The sequence below is a fragment of the Symphodus melops genome (genome assembly GCF_947650265.1).
Source record: "Symphodus melops genome assembly, chromosome: 8".
NCBI lineage: Eukaryota > Metazoa > Chordata > Actinopteri > Labriformes > Labridae > Symphodus > Symphodus melops.
Window position 1 is genome coordinate 775,946 of NC_136698.1, and position 20,538 is coordinate 796,483.

Sequence of the window (20,538 nt, forward strand, 5' to 3'; positions counted from 1 at the left end):
AAACATTTTATAAAGAAGAGGAGGAAAGTATAAAAACAATTCTGAGCTCATAATGTTTAAGTTTAAAAACGTAAACTTTTAGAGGTAAAGTTCACGAAGCAATAATCCTCTCCGTGCACGCGCAGCTGCTCGAACAAAGAATCGGTTAATCGAGCGCAGATGTTTCAGTAAGGAAACAAATAAATTACAAAAGTTTGATCCTCTTCAGTGAGGTCATTCATCAACAATTAAAATGAGCCAAACCCTCAAAGCTAACGATTTTAAACTGATAATTCATTAATTGATCGTGTGAAGAAATTATACAGTATGTGCAATGAGTGTGTGCGTGTGCGCGCGCTGTTTTTGCGGCTTTGTGATGATCAGAATGAATTTCACACGGCCTCTCTCCCTCTGTGTGTGTGTGTGTGTGTGTGTGTGTGTGTGTGTGAGAGAGAGTGTGTGTGTGTGCGTGCGTGTGTGTTTGTTTTAATCTCGAACAGATTTGTGCCTTGTGTCTGAACACCGTGTGCGCGTGCAGGAGCGTTAACAGTTAAAAACGGAGTCGCACGTGAAGCCGCAACCGACTTATAAAACCTGAAGAGAGGACACTAGCACATCATGACATACACACACACACACACACGCACACGCACACGCACACACACACACTCAGGCCGGCAGTCTCGCGGTATTTATCTTATTATCTGACAGCTGGACTTCATTCACACATTTTACACTCCGACAGAAAATCATTACGTACACACTGCTTTTATTAGAGGTCCTACAATTATTTAAAACAGTTTATTTAAACTTATAAAGTTAATAAATTAATTGTAAAAACATGCATCAGTACATTTTTAATCCTAACGTCATAATTTAATTTATTTTTATGAACGCTGAAACGAAATTCTTCCTGAAATTAGTCGGTTTTTTGTTCGTTTGAAATTTATTTTTATGAGCCAAGAAAAAATCAGAACATCTTTAAATGTGTCTCATAATTCCAGTTTAGCTAAGACCAGACCTTAATGATCTGAAATGTGAAGTTAAAATTTAAAAACATGAAAAATAGTAAATGTAAACAGTCTTATAATAAAACAGCTCGTAGATGTTAAATGTTACCCATGACGGTCTATGAGTTAAAACACATCTGAAATAAAAAGAATTAAATATTTCTACATTTTATTTTAACACACTGAAACTCTAAAAGAGAAAAGTGCATGCGTGTTTTATTCTGCAGGGATCGCAGCTCGGCCCTCAGAGACTCACTGAAAGCTGAACCTTAAAGTCCTGCAGACTCCGCCGGGGTCACCAAGTGTTAACTGGAGTTTATGGGGGCAGAAATCGACTCTCCGTCTGAATGCAGGACAACATGTTCGAGTGCATTCTGAGCTGCTGCCCTCTGAGCATGTTTCAGATACTTCAAGTATTTCGATAATGAGGTGAATGACGCTGTGCTGCAGGATAGAAGTCACGCCTGAAGTCAGCGTTAGAGCAGTATTTATTCTGCAGGATAGAGCCTGACAGTCTGACAGCACTATTTACTAAAGCTGCTTTACATGCTGTGTGTGTGTCTGGAACAGTTCATCATGTTTTATTGACTGATCACATGTTCTGTGTGTAAAATCTGCAAAGTTACAACAGCTGTAAGGCAGATGAATCACAAGTGCAATGTATACCCTACTAAACTTTAATCAGATGCAAACATACAGAGGCATAAATTCACTTTAAGTACCTCACGACTGAACCCGAGCAGAGTGTGTTAAGAGTGTTTTTTTAGCTTTGCATTGTGGTGTGAGAAGGAGTGCATGCACAGGACGAGCAGGAGGTGAAAAAGAATCTGTGGATTTCTCTCATTACTGTCTGACACATTCTTCCACACAGGACTGATGGTGTGTGCAGCGGGTCAGGGTCCAGAGACTCGCAAGAGTCACATTCTCCAGCCTCTTGTGAACGCTGTAATCATAGTGTGAGTGTGTTTGCAGCTTGGTCCCCATGAAGCACGAGTCCTGGTGCATCAGGAGTCCTGGTGCATCAGGAGTCCTGGTGCATCAGGAGTCCTGGTGCAGCACGAGTCCTGGTGCAGCACAAGCCCTGGTGCATCAGGAGTCCTGGTGCAGCGCGAGTCCTGGTGCAGTACGAGTCCTGGTGCAGCGCGAGTCCTGGTGCATCAGGAGTCCTGGTGCAGCACGAGTCCTGGTGCAGCGCGAGTCCTGGTGCATCAGGAGTCCTGGTGCAGCGCGAGTCCTGGTGCAGTACGAGTCCTGGTGCATCAGGAGTCCTGGTGCAGCACGAGTCCTGGTGCATCAGGAGTCCTGGTGCAGCACGAGTCCTGGTGCAGCACGAGTCCTGTGGTGGTTCTGGTGCATGAGACTTCCCAGTCGTCCCCGTGCAGCGTTGCAATCAGCCCGGTGTCGAGGGAGCGCGTCTGCAGCGTGTTTCTCTGCACAGGAAGTAAAGAGTCAACAACGAGGCCATTCAACCCTAATTAAGGAAATCAAACGGGACAGGGGGCTCAAATCTGCCCTCCAATCAGCACCAGGGGTCATCGGACAGCAAACAGCGGCGGCAGGGTGGCGGCCTTCATCTCCATCTTCATCCTGAGCCCCGGGGGCAGGACGGCACCGAGGGACGGAGCTCAGGGAGAGAAAGTTTTTAAAAAGTTAGGAATAAAAAAACCAGATTTCACTTCACATACGTTGTTTTGATTGACAGGTCTGCTGAGAAAAGTCCAAACAACACGGGCTGAACCATGCAGCAGGTTTCAGGTGAGGGAGGTGTGAGGAGAATCTCATGTTTACTGTCAGGACAGAAGCAGCTCTCTGATCTGGGAACGATCACCGCCTCACCTGCTCGCTAATTCCTCCTCATGAAGCTGGACGCAGCTCTCGGAGGGTTTCTGAAGGTTCAGGTACCACCCACAGGCCCACAGAGCGCTCCATCTGGACCCGACTGTGGACCCCTTCAGCTCCATGTTCGTCCCCACATGAGGTAAAGATCTTCTCTTTGTTTCTGATCCTCCCTGCACACATGATTCCTCATCAGATTCACGTGGCTCTGAGTTTCAGACCCTCACAGAGTCCAGAACCTTTTTATTCAGAGCCCTGATGATCAGCTGTAGATTCACCCATTAAATACACTCATCAGTACTTTGTCACAGTACAAACACAGAGCTCCTCTTCAGTGGTGAAGCCTTCACTCACGTGTCTTACAGGAGTCTTTGTTATCAGGGTGCAGAGAGGAAGCTGTGCAGCTTCTTCTTCTGTGAAACTGAGACGGTGTTTCGTGCACGCACACTTGATTTTCTCATTTGTCCCTCAAAGACGAGAGCAGAGGGAAACGTTGGAGGGCTGCAGGACGCAGACAGATCTGCGTTTAAACTCGTTAAATACAAATACTGGATCAACTTGTAGGAGCTGGATTAAAGCTAACAAATGTTTTCTCACATTGTTCATCACAGGAGGAAAAAAATATAGAGGAGAAATATAATTGTATTTTTTCTGCACATGTGAAAACACGTTCACAGAGAAAGATTCATCATTCCTCCAAATGTTGGGACAGGAGCGTGGACGAGACTCGCTCTGATTTAGTCCGTCCCTTACTCCGCAAGAAAACCAGAACTATCCTGATGGTCTGTCCAATTACAATCACGAGGAAACAAAACGGCACGGCAACAGAAAACAGAGCCGAGGAGTCATGGATAAATAAAACACACAAACAGTCTAACAGTCCTCTCTTTGTACGTTCTGAGAGTGAAATGTCGTCTCTTCAGAGTTTGATTCCAACAGCAGACTGTGATTAAAAAAGAAATGTCTTGAACTCGGCCTTTCGGTTTCAATAATCCTGACCTTGCTGTGATCTCTCCAGTCCTCTTTAACAAACATTCTTCAAACTCTGCATGTTTCTGTTTTTTTTTCTTTCTGCGTGCTGTTTGATATTTTTGCTGCAAATCCTTCGTTATTTAAAGTGAGTTTTATTCTCACTCTTGGTTTTTGGTCTGTTTGCATTTTTACGCTGCTGAGGAGCTCAGCGTGCGTCGAGATCTTTAACGTGGCTCATGTTGAGCGAGAGTCTGATTATGATTCTGGACGATAACATCGGCCGTGTTAAAAGGAACATGTTGAAGAACATCTTTGTTTTGTAAGAAGAAAAGTTTGTGTTGGATTAGAAGCTCCTGAGGATTAGATGAGTTACATGTGAGATTAATTACACCTGGAGTCAAGCTCCTCTCTGATTGGCCGAAGAGGACAGGTGGCACATGAACGTGTGAGCTCAGCAGGCTGGTCGGTGCGTCGTTCTCATGCGACGTGGTCGTCGAGTTTCAGACTGTCAGTGCCGGCCGTCCTGAGGGACAACACGCAGGATTATTTTTAACCTTGTCCTCTCGTCTGAGCAGAGACAGACGGACACACATGAGGACATGCAGCTCAAGTTTCCAGACGGCGACGCTTGGATTGCTCTGAATGCATCTCAAACTCCTCATTCCTCCAATCACAGACGAGCAGCGTGCAGACGGCGAATGTCCTTTTTTTAAAACGCCAATTTAAGCAGTTAATCCTTTTTGCAATGAATGAGACATTTAGCTCATTATTACGTTTGTTTGTTGATTTTTAAAATGCTTTAAAATCTGACTTGTCTTAAATTAATAATCTCTCTCTTCTTAATTTGAACAAACAGAAACCAGAACACCTCGACGTGTGTTTCTGGATTCGCTGTGTTGTTACGTTTATCTTCTGCGTGTGGATTCAGCTTCCTCCTCGCCCGCTCTGCAGGATGGCGTTTTCCACCCTCTGAGATGTTTGGACGTTTCCATTCGACACAGACAAACTGCAGCGGTGGAGCAGAAGGGCCACTTTCACATGAACAAAGCCAGGGGGCGGGGGGGCGGGGGGGGGCCCTGCAGGAGAAGACTGCGAGTCGGAGACGCGGGGAGGCCTTTTTTTTTTCTCTCTTTCTCGCTGGCACCAGAGTGGACTTGTAGGCAGGAAAAGAGAATCTGGAGGGAAAACTAATGATGAAAAAGTCTACTCTATCCCTGCGCCTTCATTAAATACATGGAAAGAACCAGAGAGCCACATCTGGATTCAATCGGCGTCCCTTTGATGGCATCAAGTGTTCTTTTCCCAGATCAGGGGGCTGGAAGCTACGGGATGTCTATGGCAGCTCGGAGCCCAGAGTCCACTGCTGCCATCTGAGCACATGAAACCCCCCCCTGCTAAAAAAAGAAGGGAAAAACCCTTCCCCCCCCCCCCCCCCCCCTCAAAACACCTCAAACATCCAACTCCTGCAAACCCAAGTCCTCCAGTTAAAACGCTGAGGGGGAAAGTAACCTGGCAACAACTCCACAGCTCTGCAGAAAATGACCCTTTCAGCTGCTGGCTTCACTTTCTGAAATATCATGATTAGGAATTAGATTTTACACAACTCACAACTCTTTCACCACACAGTGAGTCTAACTGAGGCCTGAGTATGAACATCTAACTAGACCTCATTTTTAGGTTTATATTTTGTGTGATTTCTGTCAGGCCTTCCTGAGCGAGGGTTGGGGAAAAAATAATCCTCCTTTTTACATCAGAGCTTGAAAATACCCCCAAATGATCCAGTTTGAGTTATGGGACTTTCCAGACAGTCCAGACTCTCCTCCAGCTCTGATTGGCTCAGTCTAACTCTGCTCCAGCTCTGATTGGCTCAGTCTAACTCTCCTCCAGCTCTGATTGGCTCAGTCTAACTCTCCTCCAGCTCTGATTGGCTCAGTCTAACTCTGCTCCAGCTCTGATTGGCTCAGTCTAACTCTCCTCCAGCTCTGATTGGCTCAGTCTAACTCTCCTCCAGCTCTGATTGGCTCAGTCTAACTCTGCTCCAGCTCTGATTGGCTCAGTCTAACTCTCCTCCAGCTCTGATTGGCTCAGTCTAACTCTGCTCCAGCTCTGATTGGCTCAGTCTAACTCTCCTCCAGCTCTGATTGGCTCAGTCTAACTCTCCTCCAGCTCTGATTGGCTCAGTCTAACTCTGCTCCAGCTCTGATTGGCTCAGTCTAACTCTGCTCCAGCTCTGATTGGCTCAGTCTATACCTGTGAATCAGACTCCTGTATGTTTAAGTATTAATGAAATATTAAGGTGCGACTGCTGCAGATGCTTATTTAAATCAAGTGTATGATCTAAACACACTTCTATAAACGTAGGTGCAATGATGCCACAAAAGCCAATCCTAGACTGTAAATATGAATGTTTGAGGCCTGAGTGGAGTCCCCCGTGTGTCCCTGCAGGGGGCGCTGGAGTCCCCCGTGTGTCCCTGCAGGGGGCGCTGGAGTCCCCCGTGTGTCCCTGCAGGGGGCGCTGGAGTCCCCCGTGTGCTCCTGCAGGGGGCGCTGGAGTCCCCCGTGTGTCCCTGCAGGGGGCGCTGTAGTCCCCCGTGTGTCCCTGCAGAGGGCGCTGGAGTCCCCCGTGTGCTCCTGCAGGGGGCGCTGGAGTCCCCCGTGTGTCCCTGCAGGGGGCGCTGTAGTCCCCCGTGTGTCCCTGCAGGGGGCGCTGGAGTCCCCCGTGTGTCCCTGCAGGGGGCGCTGTAGTCCCCCGTGTGTCCCTGCAGAGGGCGCTGGAGTCCCCCGTGTGTCCCTGCAGGGGGCGCTGGAGTCCCCCGTGTGTCCCTGCAGGGGGCGCTGGAGTCCCCCGTGTGTCCCTGCAGGGGGCGCTGGAGTCCCCCGTGTGTCCCTGCAGGGGGCGCTGGAGTCCCATGGATGGTGGTCTCCGTGCTGGAAACGCTGTCTCAGGCTAACTTTGAGTCAAGCTAACGACAGGCTGAGAGCTGAGGCGGGTTTTAAGCCTCCTGACAAACCGTTACACGGCGCCCACCTGTCAATCAGCTCAGCTACACGCCTTATTGTGAATAACTCTGATCCTTCATCCAATCAAAACTGCTGAGTCATCAAAACATCCCCCCGTACAGTGTGTGTGGATGGAGACATGAGCGTCGTGCATGAGCAGTAGTGTCACCTCGCTGAAGGTAGGGGGAGCTCCGTCTCCTCGAGAGCCGACCTCACCAACAATCTCCAGGAACCGACGAGACTCAGACGCTCCCAGGAAAATATGTGGTAACTAAGATTTATAAAGGGCGAGCGACACGCAGAGGAGAGAGGAGCTCAAGGTGCCTGTTCCCCTGGTGGTCCAAGCTTCTAGCAAAACGTCCCCGACTGTAAATGGGACCATCGTACATTTAATCGCACACTTCGATCAAGATTAGTTTTTCTGGAATCGCCCCCTGCTGGTATTTACAAAGACTGCAGGTTGAAGACATTAGATTGTCTTTACAGGCCTGCAGGCAACATTCACTTTTTATTTTTAATGTTATTGGTGGGAGGGGCCTGCTGTAACACATTTAATCACCTCTAAATATGTTTATTCTTCCTGAAAAAGCTCTGCTCATGTGGGCAGATCAGAGGATCACTGGTTGGTCCTGGTTATAGTTGATTTAACTGGTGGCTGACCGCAGGACACTGAGTGGGTTTATCAGCGCGCGCACACACACACACACACACACTCATTAGCGTGTGAGGTCTGCCAACAAGGGCAACAAAAACAGGCCAAACCCGGGTGTTGACGGTGCTGATGGGGATAAGGGGGGGGGTGGGCTGTGAAACGTCACACACAACATGAAGGCATTGCCACGTAATTACGGGGCGCTCTCTCTTTCATTGAGCAGAGAGAGAGAGAGAGAGAGAGAGAGAGAGAGACTAGGGTGTGTAGCCTGGAGGTGCGGCAGTTACGTCCTGCCTCCTCGCGCCTTAGCAGCCGCTGAGCAAGCTTTGCGCACACACGGAGCTCTGCGCATCTGGTCGTCATCATCCTCATCCTCAGCTGCAGCAGCTCTTCCTGCTCAGATGTGAGTCAGACAGGCTGGGAAGAGAGCTTCTCCTTCTTCTTCTTCTTCTCCTCAGAGGACTTCTCTCGCGCTCAAACAGCAGGACGAGCTGAAATATCGAAGCTACATCTGGTTTGCGCGCGCGCCGCTGGATGGATTGGCTGTACTCAGTTTGATGTGGAAAAGTAGGCGAGGAGAAAAGTTTGCTGAAGTTTTTCTGATCTGGATGTGAGCACCCCCGACCTCTGCTCGGCTAACCCGGGTCTCTGTGTGGCTCCTGGAGGCGCTGCTGCTGCTCGTGCGTCCTATGCACGGAGGATCCTCTCTGCTCGCCTTTCTTCTGTTTCCTCTTTCTTCTTCTTCTCCACCTTCTTGTCGCCGCTCCGTTCCTCCCGCTGTTCTCTTGCGTCATGACTTCTAGCTATGCACATGTAATGGACAGGCAAGCCTCTATATCAAACCGCCTGGAGAGTCCGATCACGTCGAACCTGGACAACCTGCAAGCCAAAAAGAACTTCTCGGTCAGCCACCTGTTGGATCTGGAAGAGGCCGCGGAAATGGTGGGCAGCCAGGCGGACGAGAGCGTCGGGGAGGCGGGGAGGAATATGCTGGAGTCCCCGGGGTTGACCAGCGGGAGCGACACGACCCAGCAGGAGAGTAAGTGCAGTAAGCAGGAGCGCTGGAGCTGAGAGGGAAAAGTAAAAAAAAAAAAACTGCTTTAAAATGTCGTCAGAAAAATATCTTAAAAATGCCTTCTCCTCCTCCTCGCTGTGTGCAGATGTGAGAATATCACGCTATCAGGATCCATCTCTGGAAAATCTCACCCAAATGTAGTCTTAATGACAGGCTGAAAGTCATTTGTTTTCATTACGTCCTGGCGTGTGTGCGCGTGCTGAGAGCATGAATGGAGCTCCACGTGAAGCGCATGGAAGGAATCCTTTAGTGAGTGTTGGCAATGTATCATCCCTGACGGCCTCCCCCCTCAAAACGGCCATTAATTTACCATTAACACTTTGATGTCAGTGAGGTATGGTGATGTTGGTGGACACGGTCAGTCAGGGAACCCTGCGAGACAAACTCCGGGGTCATAAATCACTTTTATCTGCGCAGAATGAGGCCACGTTTCGTGTCTGCGCAGCTTTTTGATCTTTTTATTAGAAAGACAGAAGTCAAAATAGATTCAAATGTGTTTTTTGTTATGAACCTAAAAATGAGTCATTTAAAGAGTGGGTCACATGTGTTGAAGCCTAGCTGAGGAGTAATGTTTGTTGTAATTTGAGTTTTTGGAGCACCACTCCCTCCGTGTGCGCGTCAAACTGAGGCCGAGTTTGGTGAACTTCAAAGCGGATACAGCTCGATCGACTGCCGCTGAGAGTCCACGCGGAACAATCCGGGTTATTGTTTCCAATTTTGCTGCAATTAAAAGCCCGATTGCTGTCATGGAAGTTGACCAAAACGTGGATAAACTCCACGCAGCTCGCTCCATTAAGTGAGCAAATAAACTCTCCCTCCTCCTCCTCCTCCTCCTCGCAGCTCGTTTCCAGACTCTGTCAGGCTTTAATGACTGTTTTTGTTATTTTTAAAAAAAGCTAAAAATCGGTGTGAGAAATATGTATGAGGAAGTGGCTCGGGTCACGTCGTTAATTCTCGGTTATTTTCGTTCTGTCAAACTCTTTCACAAACACGGAGAGCGATCGTTTGTCCAAATTAGCGCGCGTGTCTTTAATGCATCAATTAAAGGCATTAAATAGGGGGGGGGGGGGGGGGGGGGGTTCAGTTCAGAGATTAGGTCACTAACCAGTTCAACTGTTTTTTCTTATTTTTTATTTTTTTATTTGGTTTGATAATGAAACAAAAAAAAATACATGACACGCTTCTAAGCCTTCAGAGGTTAAAAAAAAGTCAGATATCTTTAATGCAGCGTTTTATTTCACCAATTTAATGACAGGAAAAGCAACACACGTTTAAAATGATCAAATACCTTAAATCTCTGCAAAATATCTAGAAATGAAATACAACACAAATAAATCAAGATCAGAAGAGCACAACTTTAAAGTACAAAATTAAACATGTAAAAATGTTAATAAAATATTCAGGCGGAAACAAACATTATTTTTAGTTTTGTATATTATTTAATAACACAAAGTGATTCTGTCTGTTTGTGAAGAAACTTCAGAGGGTTACCTTTCAAACGTGACCTTGTTTGTGCTTTTACTCTAAATAGTTCAAACACAGCAGACTATTCACTTTTTCCTGGATTGGTGTTTTCAGCTGATTTGACAGGATCTCTGAGGTTCACTTTCAGGCGCGTGCCCTCTTCTTAATTTAATTTTCACTGAGATCAGTGTGATGGCGCGTGCCAGGAGGAGGATGCTGATTAGCTGTTTAAATTAGATTAATTCATTAAGTTATTAAATTAATAAATTCGATTTGTAATGTACCTGAGGCTGATCCTTCTCTCTGTTACACTCCTTCTCCTTCCTCTCCACTTAAACAAACTAACATATTTTACAGTTAAATTTCTCCATGTGAATTTAAAAAAAAAATCCTAATTGAAATGTGGTGCGCCATGAAGAATATAAATGGTGAAGTACAAATAAAGACATCATGTGCAGGATAAAAAAATTCAAATCAAAACTTTAATCATAGAAGAAAAACACATGCACACGAATTTAACGTGATCTTGATTTGAAGCGTTTTATTTCCTGCTTCTATCAGAGGAAGAATAATTTCATTTTATTGTACTATACAAATAAATCTCAAAAACATGTCATTAATATGAAACTATCATGTGCCGGTGTAAATACAGCATGAACAGTCTCTTTGTTTGAGAGTAAAACGAGCTGAATACTAAACTAAACTTTTCAAAATAAAAGTTTAAATAGCTTAATAGCAGCAAAAACATTAACAATAAAATCAGCAATTAATCAAATGAAAGGCGCTTTTAATGAAGTGTTAACCTCCGCGTGCATGCGCGTGCACGCCTTCCTATGATGATAATTACATTTATATATTTATATTTATTTTTAATGAGGCTCGCTTTTCCGGGTGTCACGTCATCAGAAGGAGCACGCGCGCTAATGAAGTACGTCACGACATTTTAATTTGAACCTCGCGCCTGTAAAAGAGGAGCGCGCGGTCTCTGGTTCTCCGCGTGCGGCTTCCTCTCTGCGCGTGTTCGAGAAAAGGCTCAAACATTCAGAACATCATATTAAAAAAACAATCTACAGCTGTGAGAGATGCTAGCTGCGCTTCAGTCTTCTTCTTCTACAGTTTTTAATCATGTTGACGACGCTATTAAAGCGACGTATTCAAAGGCCCAACGAGGGACCCGAGCTTCAATTAGCACCACTTACTCTTTATGCAGCACATCAGTTTCATGCTTTGTATTGAAACTGTTTCTACTATAAATAAATTCAACTTCAAGCTGCAGTCAAACAAAGGAGTCTCACTTTCCAGAATAGATAAATAAAAAACTAAAATCAATAAATATTAATTCAGATAAAATGTTTTTTAAATGTCATCCAGACTTCCTGATCCTTTATTTATTTTTTTCCTTACATTCAAACATTTTCACATTTTCTAAAGTGGAGATTTTTGAATCTAAGGAAAAAAATAAATAAAGGATCAGGAAGTCTGGATGACATTTAAAAAACATTTTATCTGAATTAATATTTATTGATTTTAGTTTTTTATTTGTCTACTCGACACAAACAAAACAAGACTGTTTATGGTGCTTCTTAATGGACGCCTCCACATACTCGAGACCTTTCATCATTTTCAACCAATCAGATTTTTTTTTAAAGAAACAAATCGTCTGGACCGAGAAACTGACCCGAACTATCCTGTTCAAAGAAGCGCTCCGTAGAATCCTTCCCGGCACACCTTCTGAAAACAGCTCAGAGACCCACTGTTGGGTCCAGACCCACCAGGTGAGACCCCCTGTGTTATTGCCCCCATGCTAAAGAGTCCTCGGGGTCTCACTGGGTCCTTCCTGATGAATTAAGGGTAATAACAAAATCCACCGAATCTCCGGTGAGTCGAGGACAGTCGAGTGAATTTTTCAAGCGAGCAGAGAATAAATATAAAGACATTAAATAGAATAAAATAACATAAAATAAAAATATATTTTTGAAAGAGAAATATTAACATAAAAAATATATAAACATCTGAGGCGGAGCGTAAATACAACTCGACTAAACGACGACGAAAACTTAAACACACTTCGATCCCAATCATGGGAGATGGAGGTCTGCAGGAGCAGCTGATAAAAGCAAATAAAAAGAAACAGAAGAATAAAAACAAAGTAAAGGAGCCGTCACAATGTGTAAAAAAAGAAGAAACATGTTTAGAATTTAGCTTCACATCACTTCTAATCCTGAAGTAAGAAAAAAGAAAATGTCTGACAGTGAAATAATTAAACTCGATGACTGATGAGGAAGAAGCCCCTCCCCTTTAATCCCATCTTAATGTCCCCACTCTGATGTGAACTTTACAGTGAGAGAAGCTGAGACACGTTAAGTCGACTTGCTCCTCACGCAGAGCAGCTTCAGGTTTTATTCTGAAAAACTCAAACGATTCTTCTACTCGCTGCCTGATCGCCTGACCGCTCCGAGCTCAACGCCACATCCTGGTTCGTTCAGCTCCGGACTCGTCGTACCCGTGTTGGAGTCGCTCGATCACAGCCACCTGCTGTTCACACTTTATTCTCTAGTTTTCCTTCTGAGCTCTTTCAGTCTTTTATTCAAACTCGGGCTCTTGCAGGGCCGAGTGTTGCACATCAGCGCTCGCTGTGAACGCCGGGATGCGTGCAGTGGACGGCTGTTTTCAGTTTGTTGAATGTGTGATGTATGAAAACATGAAGCAGCAGCTCAGAGACGAGAAGAAGAAAATAAAAATGTAAACAGAGTAGAAAAGATAAACACAGATAAACAGTGTGTACACGTAGAATATAAACGGGGAAGTGATTGATACAGGACACGACGTGCAGTGAGTGGCTCAGTGGGAGAGTCGAGGGTTCGATCCCCAGCTGCTGCAGCAACATGTCCGATGTGTCCTTGGATGTGAGTGTGTGTGAAAGGATGAGTACATATATATTTATAATAAGTGTTTAAAGACGTGCAGGAGGAATATGACAACGAGAGGTCGACACAGCAGACAGTCAGGCCATGTGATGTCGACTCACGGCCGACGAGTGTCGATATTTTTTATTATGTTTATGGTGAAAATGCTTTTTGGATTTTGACTTGAAGGGGACGTTTGATTCATCTCGAACAAGTTAAATTCAATGGTTCAGTGGTCCGTCCATGTTTGTGTGTCCAGCCTCCGTCTGTGGGCTCCACTCCGCTGGTGTAGACTTAAAGAAAATGTAGTGAGACTGAACAGTTGTTGATTCACTTTTATCGACACAACGCGCAGTTAAAAAAAGCTCAATCACAATATTTCTGTATCGTTTCAAATCTCAATAACGTCGACGCGTGACTCAAGGATGGAGATCTTTGACCTCTGCTGATTCCCACCCCGAACTGATTGATTACATTTCATTTAAATCACACGTAGAAAAGATACAAAACAAAAAGCATGAAAATAAAATGCACAAAGGACGACGGTCCTTAGAAGTAAGAACAACGAAGCATCAGAACGATAAAAAGTGAGAGCGTCGAGAAGAGATCCAAAGTGACGGGACGACAGAAATCAAAAGCAGAGAAAAATAAATAATAATAATAAAAAAGAAAGTAAGAGAGTAAAAAGATGGAGGGGGGGGGGGGGGGGGGGGGCTGTAAAAAAGATTAACAATAAAAACAGCTGAAGCACTTTAAAGGAGTCGGACTCAATAAAAAGAGATAAAGTCGAATATGAACAACATGAAAAGAATAAAACGAGAGATGAAATGAAGTGAAAATTAAAAACAAATCAGAAACACTTTATTGATCCCAGCGGGAAATGTTATTAAATAAGACGAGCGAGAAGAGACAAAGACGACGAAGAACATGTCATAAAAGAAAACGTGTAAAAATGTGAAATAAATGAATAAATATTCAAAGGAGCCCTGATCACGATGATGCTGTTCGATATCAGGCGATGTGTCGGTGAGGTCATGTTTAGAGGTCTCCTGCAGAGGAGGACGAGCTGGGAGAATCCTAAAAGTCCCGTCTCAATCAAATATTAAAGCAGGAAGCATCTGTGATTGTGTTTGTTGTAACCAGTGAAGTTTTATCCTTCCAGTCGTTCCCATTTGAAACCTTCCTCGGAGGATTTGACCACATCACTTTGTTTTTTATATCGTGACGTTTGTTTTTTTTCCAGATGAAGTTAAACCGGACTGATTAATTGATTTCAGACTTTATTGTTGCTCGTGGGGAAGTTTCTCTTCACAGCACCGTTTCTGTCCAACAGACGATTCCCACGAAATCAGTTCGAGGAGAAAACACAGAGTTTCCCTCTCTGACCCGTTCAGACGGGACGTTTGTTCTGGGCTATAACAGCAGAGGTCAGGCTCAGGGTGAGGCCCTCTGTCCCTCCATCCTCTGTCCCTCTGTCCTCTGTCCCTCTGTCCCTCCGTCCTCTGTCCCTCCATCCTCTGTCCCTCCGTCCTCTGTCCCTCCGTCCTGAGGTGATGTAGATGGAAGTGGATGTTCTTCTGTTGAGGTTTCGATGTGTGATGGTCCTGAGCTCTTTTTGGTTGGATGTTGGATGTTGGATGTTGGATGTTGGGTGTTGGATGTTGGGTGTTGGGTGTTGGATGATGGGTGTTGGGTGTTGGATGTCGGGTGTTGGATGTTGGGTGTTGGATGTTGGATGTTGGATGTTGGATGATGGGTGTTGGATGTTGGGTGTTGGATGTTGGATGTCGGGTGTTGGATGTTGGGTGTTGGATGTCGGGTGTTGGATGTTGGATGTTGGATGTTGGATGATGGGTGTTGGATGTTGGATGTTGGATGATGGGTGTTGGATGTTGGATGTTGGGTGTTGGATGTTGGGTGTTGGATGTTGGATGTCGGGTGTTGGATGTTGGATGTTGGATGATGGGTGTTGGATGTTGGATGTTGGATGTTGGATGATGGGTGTTGGATGTTGGATGTTGGGTGTTGGATGATGGGTGTTGGATGTTGGGTGTTGGATGTTGGATGTTGGGTGTTGGATGTTGGATGTTGGATGTTGGGTGTTGGATGTTGGATGTTGGATGTTGGGTGTTGGATGTTGGATGTTGGATGTTGGGTGTTGGATGTTGGATGTTGGGTGTTGGATGTTGGATGTTGGATGTTGGGTGTTGGATGTTGGATGTTGGATGTTGGGTGTTGGATGTTGGATGTTGGATGTTGGGTGTTGGGTGTTGGGTGTCGGATGTCGGGTGTTGGATGTTGGGTGTTGGATGTCGGGTGTTGGATGTTGGGTGTTGGATGTTGGATGTTGGATGTTGGGTGTTGGATGTTGGATGTTGGATGTTGGGTGTTGGGTGTTGGATGTTGGGTGTTGGATGTTGGATGTTGGGTGTTGGATGTCGGGTGTTGGATGTTGGGTGTTGGATGTTGGATGTTGGGTGTTGGATGTTGGGTGTTGGATGTTGGGTGTTGGATGTTGGATGTTGGATGTTGGATGTTGGGTGTTGGATGTTGGGTGTCGGATGTCGGGTGTTGGATGATGGGTGTTGGATGTTGGGTGTCGGATGTTGGGTGTTGGATGTTGGGTGTTGGATGTTGGGTGGAGATTTATTTTCTTGCAGTTGTGATAGTTGTGAATTTGGCCTTGATTTTAGTTTTACTGACTTGTCAGAAAGGCAGCGTACGTTATTCTACAGAGTATTTCACTTAGAGAGATTCAAATACATCCACAGATGGATGAACGACTTCTGACGTCTTTCGTTATAATCCCACCTAAAGATTTCACCTGTCAAAAATCTACCTGATCGTGTATGAAGACTAATTCAGGAGGAAGCTGCAGGTGAAACACATTTTCAGTGCACCACAGATTATCGATCACTTTTTATTGTATGTTCCTGAAAGGGTTAGGGTTAGCTAAATATTATATTATTAAATAATATCTCAGTATTAGCTAAATATTAAATCGAATTTAATATTTTTAAATTTTAGTAAAGTCCAGATGCTTTTGAAAGAGTCTCCATTTTCTAACCAATCAGAGACAAACTTCAGCTGCTGCTTTTTTTAAACACAAATGTACCTTTAGTGTTTCTTCTCCTGTTTTCATAAATCAGTTGTGATGAATCATTCTGAGCGGCTGAAGCTCGAGACGTCACAGAACCGCTCGCACACTTAAATGTGCAGGGCGCCGGAGAGCATAGTCGTCACGTCGTGCAGACCCATGTACATCCAAAGACCCCCCCCCATCATGTCCTCTCTCTCCTCAGCTGTCATGTCATCAAAAGCAGAAATGTAACTCACATTGTGTTTAAATGATGTTTAGTTTCAGTGACCTGTGTTTGTGGTCATTGTAAGCTGTTTGAGTTTACTCTGCGCTGTTTGTTGATTAGATGACACTGCAGGGGGGGGGGGGGGCGCGGGGCGGGGGGGGTTAAATTAGACAACATGGTGACAAAACAAACACTCTGTGTTGACACTGATGACAGAGTGTTTGACAGAGATCGTGTGTGTTGTATTTTTTTTTAATTAAAAGGATTTGCAGTGAACAAGCATTCATGAGGTGAAATCCTGGGTCGACCCCCCCTCACCCCCCCCACCCCGCAGTGAAGGGAGGTCCCCTCTTAAATATGTAGAGCTCAAACCTTCTCTGAAACTTATTCAAAAAATAAAAACACATCTGAAGTAATTTTAAGACATCACAAATAAATGTGGAAAAACTTTTTTTACATTTTTAAAATGACCAGAAAGACAAGTCCTCGTTTGGATAGTTTCAAATTAGAGTCCCCTGTTCGTAAGGTGTGTGTGTGTGTGTGTGTGTGTGTGTGTGTGTGTGTGTGTGTGTGTGTGTGTGTGTGTGTGTGTGTGTGTGTGTGTGTGTGTGTGTGTGTGTGTGTGTGTGTGTGTGTGTGTCTACATCCTGTTCTAGTACTTAATAAATTGGGGTACATCTTAAAATGCACGCTTTTTCATCCTCGTAGAACCAGGCCGTGTGTGTGTGTGTGTGTGTGTGTGTGTGTGTGTGTGTGTGTGTGTGTGTGTGTGTGTGTGTGTGTGTGTGTGTGTGTGTGTGTGTGTGTGTGTGTGAGTGAGAGAGAGAGAGTGAAAAGCAGGAGTTTCAAAATAAAAGACAAATAAATAATTGGCTACATATCTCCGTGCTGACCCCGGTTGATTAGAGCCGACGTGTCACCGATCTCGACTTGATCTTGGAACTTTTTTTTTTATTTATTTTTTTTACCTTTTTTTCTTTTTGCTTTTAATTTCGAGTTTTATTGAAGAGTTAAATCTCCACTTAGGAACGCCACAGGGACGCGTCTTCTTCAGCAGTTTTTAAAACACGTCTCAGCACTTCATGCAGCTGCACGGTTTATTTTTCTTTTGACAGTTCGACTCAAAACATTCGTTTCCTTTGGCCATCGTCGAATAACAAAGACGGAAACACAACAAACTAAATCACTGCGCCCCGTTTGTTATTTATTGAAGCTTTTAGTTTGATGTCTATCGGTCACGAGTACGAAAAAATCAAAGGTTGCTCTTCCTCTTTTCAGTTTTTAATTTTTTTTTGTCGACTTTAAACGGCAACGAGCAGATGATTTTTAAGAAAAGCACGATTCTCACAACTCTGTCCAACGTCAGCGATCATCTTAGGGCGAACTAACCGCCTACGTGTGTGCAACCATAACACAGAGCAGCGTGTGTGTGTGTGTGTGTGTGTGTGTGTGTGTGTGTGTGTGTGTGTGTAATTAGGCAGGAACATGGACGATCACAGTGTTTCTCCTCCGTGTGAAAGTGTTATTTTGCGGTCTTGTCGAGGAGCCACAAACAGCAGCACACTGACTCCGGCCTGCAGCTCTCTCGCTCTCTCGCTCTCTCACTCTCTCGCTCTCTCGTTGTCATGGAGCTGGAGGGTGAAATATTAAAACCTGTCGGGGAGGGTTTTTGGTTCTTAAAGTCTGTTTCATCTGCGTCTTTATTCGTGCAACGAGCGACGAATGAAGTGATTTAATTTGTGTGAAAACTTTAAGCCTCTCTGTCCGGGTTTCATGTTGCACTTTTCCGCCTCTCAGCCTCTTTCAGGAAACGTGTTGCTGCCGAGTGCTTTATGTTCTGTCGCTCAAAGGGAGCGCGTTGTGAAACAGCTTGTCGCTCTCAGTCAGGGAACGCTCCAGCTTTCCCTCTTTCAACGGCGACCTGAAGCTGAGGCTCCGAACAAACCAGATCTGTGACCATGTCTGAAAATCTGTTTTTAAAATATGACTACATGAAGACATTCAGGGCGGGACATTAGGGGGGACGAAGGGGAGAGCTTTCCGAGTCCCAGTCACATGGGGAGGGCCTTTGGACGATAGCAAAACTTGGGCTATCATAATTTTATGCAACGATTTTTTTTACGCCTGAATTCTCACTGTTCGCTCTGAAAGCAACACAAACACATTTCATTTCAATTGTTGCCGGTCTCTCCTTAAAGCAGGACGAGTCTTTGTGATGTTACCAGCGTAGTAGATAGATAGATAGATAGATACTTTATTGATCCCGAAGGAAATTCAAGTAGTGACACTTGGAGAAGAGAGTGCACTTTACTTTACTGAGTTACATTCCAGGATGTGAACAAAGTTAGGATGCCAGAAAAGAAAGAAAGAAGAAGAAGAAAAGGAGGCAGCTGGTTCGGGCCTTTGACCTAAACGAGAACTTTTTAACAAACTGATTTCAGTCTGCTCTAAAAAGGCTGATGGGAGCCAGGCAGAAGAAGCTAATGTAGCGCTAACAGAACTGATTGCATGTACATATATGTTGATTTAAATCATACCCTGAGAAAGGCCCTTCACTGGGCGGGCCTGCATACAGCTATGTATGCTAACCCCTGAGCAATGCTACATACGTTAATACAGCTATGTATGCTAACCCCTGAGCAATGCTATATACGTTAATACAGCTATGTATGCTAACCTCAAAGCGATGCTACATACGTTAATACAGCTATGTATGCTAACCCCTGAGCAATGCTATATACGTTAATACAGCTTTGTATGCTAACCTCAAAGCAATGCTACATACGTTAATACAGCTATGTATGCTAACCTCAAAGCAATGCTACATACGTTAATACAGCTATGTATGCTAACCCCAGCGTGATCGGTTGTGCAGGTCTTTGGCCTGCAGGAGGAGGTCGGCGTTTGCACGGGGAGAATATGAACGGAACGGCCTGAAGCAGCAGCAGAGGATGCACGGAGACGTATTCCTGATTCAAACTTGATGAGCTCCAACGCGGAGCTTAAAAACTGTCTTTGTGTTTTACCTGCTGCAGCTGAGCGTCTTTAACGACTATCATCATCAGACCCGTGTTGCCACAGAGTCATGCAAAGGTCAGGTTTGACGCCGCCTCCTCTCTTTTTCCTTTCTTCTTCTCCTGCAGATGAGCAGATGAACACGGAGGAGAAGAAGAAGAGGAAGCAGCGCAGGAACCGCACCACCTTCAACAGCAGCCAGCTGCAGGCTCTGGAGCGAGTGTTCGAGAGGACACACTACCCGGACGCCTTCGTCAGGGAGGACCTGGCCCGCCGCGTCAACCTCACCGAGGCCAGAGTCCAGGTACGAACGAACGAGGAAAACATTGCACACTGCACAGGGCTATGTTCCCATATCCTCCTCCCTTTCAAAATAAAAGTCCTGTTTCACCAGATTAAAGAGTATTAAAAGTTTTAAAGCAGGATGGAAACAAACCACATTTTATAGATTAAAAAAAGTGCTGAATCTCTGCTTTACACGTAAATCTTTTTAGGTTTAATTGAGTCCAGTAGATTGCTGTCACTCGCACCTGACTATCACAATTTAATGCCCACACAATCATTTCTGTCACTGACGAGCTGACGCGATCCTATGCAACTAGACGCTGTTTATTCACATGTGAACAGAGACAACAGACTCTGAGAGAGACCTGGCCTTTCAGAATAAAAGCCTGCAGCGACACACTGACAAAAAAGCTCATTTTTTGTGCAGTTCACAGGAGCTGCTGCCCTCATTTGAGTGTGATACAAGCGTGTGCTGGGTCATTTACCCTGCTCGTGCACAACGTGTGTTCGGCATTACAGCGTGATTGACAGGTGCTAATTGAAGGAATCTCCCGGGGAAGAGGTGCATATTTAGATCCTCTTGGTGCAAATTGTATTCATGAGTTTGTCCAGTGGAAAGCAGCAGCAGGGTTTCTCCATCTGTTTCTTCTTCCTCTTCTCTCTGAGGCTACTCGTTATCAGCTCATATTAAGGAACGCCTTCAGATGTCACGCTGCGGTTTTTCCTGATAAGAACTTGTCAGAACCTTCTCTCCGACTGAACGTGATCTCTTAAATGTCTGCAGAGTGTTTGGACTCTGCGAGCGGTTTGTAAACTCCCCCAAAGGGCTGTTGTGATCACAAAGTGGATGTAATGACGTCTAATTTCCTCCGAGGTTTACAGATCAGTGATAAACGGCAAATGTGTTCCACACATGAGCGCCGCAGCCGAACGGGAGCTGAAGACGAAGCGGTGATCGTCCAAATGAATGACATCACACTGACTAATACAGTCAGTCACAGAAGAGGGGAGCTGATTGTTTTACGCAGCTACATTTTCT

The 20,538-nt window shown here is 45.1% G+C and overlaps 2 protein-coding genes across 2 annotated transcripts in view; one reads left to right on the plus strand and one right to left on the minus strand.

Annotated features, from left to right (window-relative positions):
• LOC306828523 (interferon-induced protein with tetratricopeptide repeats 1B-like) overlaps positions 1 to 20,538 on the minus strand; it is a gene marked incomplete at its 5' end in the record, with an annotated part of 201,523 nt that overhangs the window by 110,663 nt on the left and 70,322 nt on the right. The window lies entirely within an intron of this gene.
• Positions 7,704 to 20,538, plus strand: part of prrx1b (paired related homeobox 1b) — a gene marked incomplete at its 3' end in the record, with an annotated part of 14,938 nt that continues 2,103 nt past the window's right edge. Inside the window, exons 1-2 of the mRNA XM_079351063.1 lie at positions 7,704 to 8,488; positions 19,343 to 19,518. Of these exons, the coding sequence (XP_079207189.1) occupies positions 8,242 to 8,488; positions 19,343 to 19,518 (423 nt within the window). The 5' untranslated portion in view covers positions 7,704 to 8,241. The remainder of the gene's footprint in view (positions 8,489 to 19,342; positions 19,519 to 20,538) is intronic.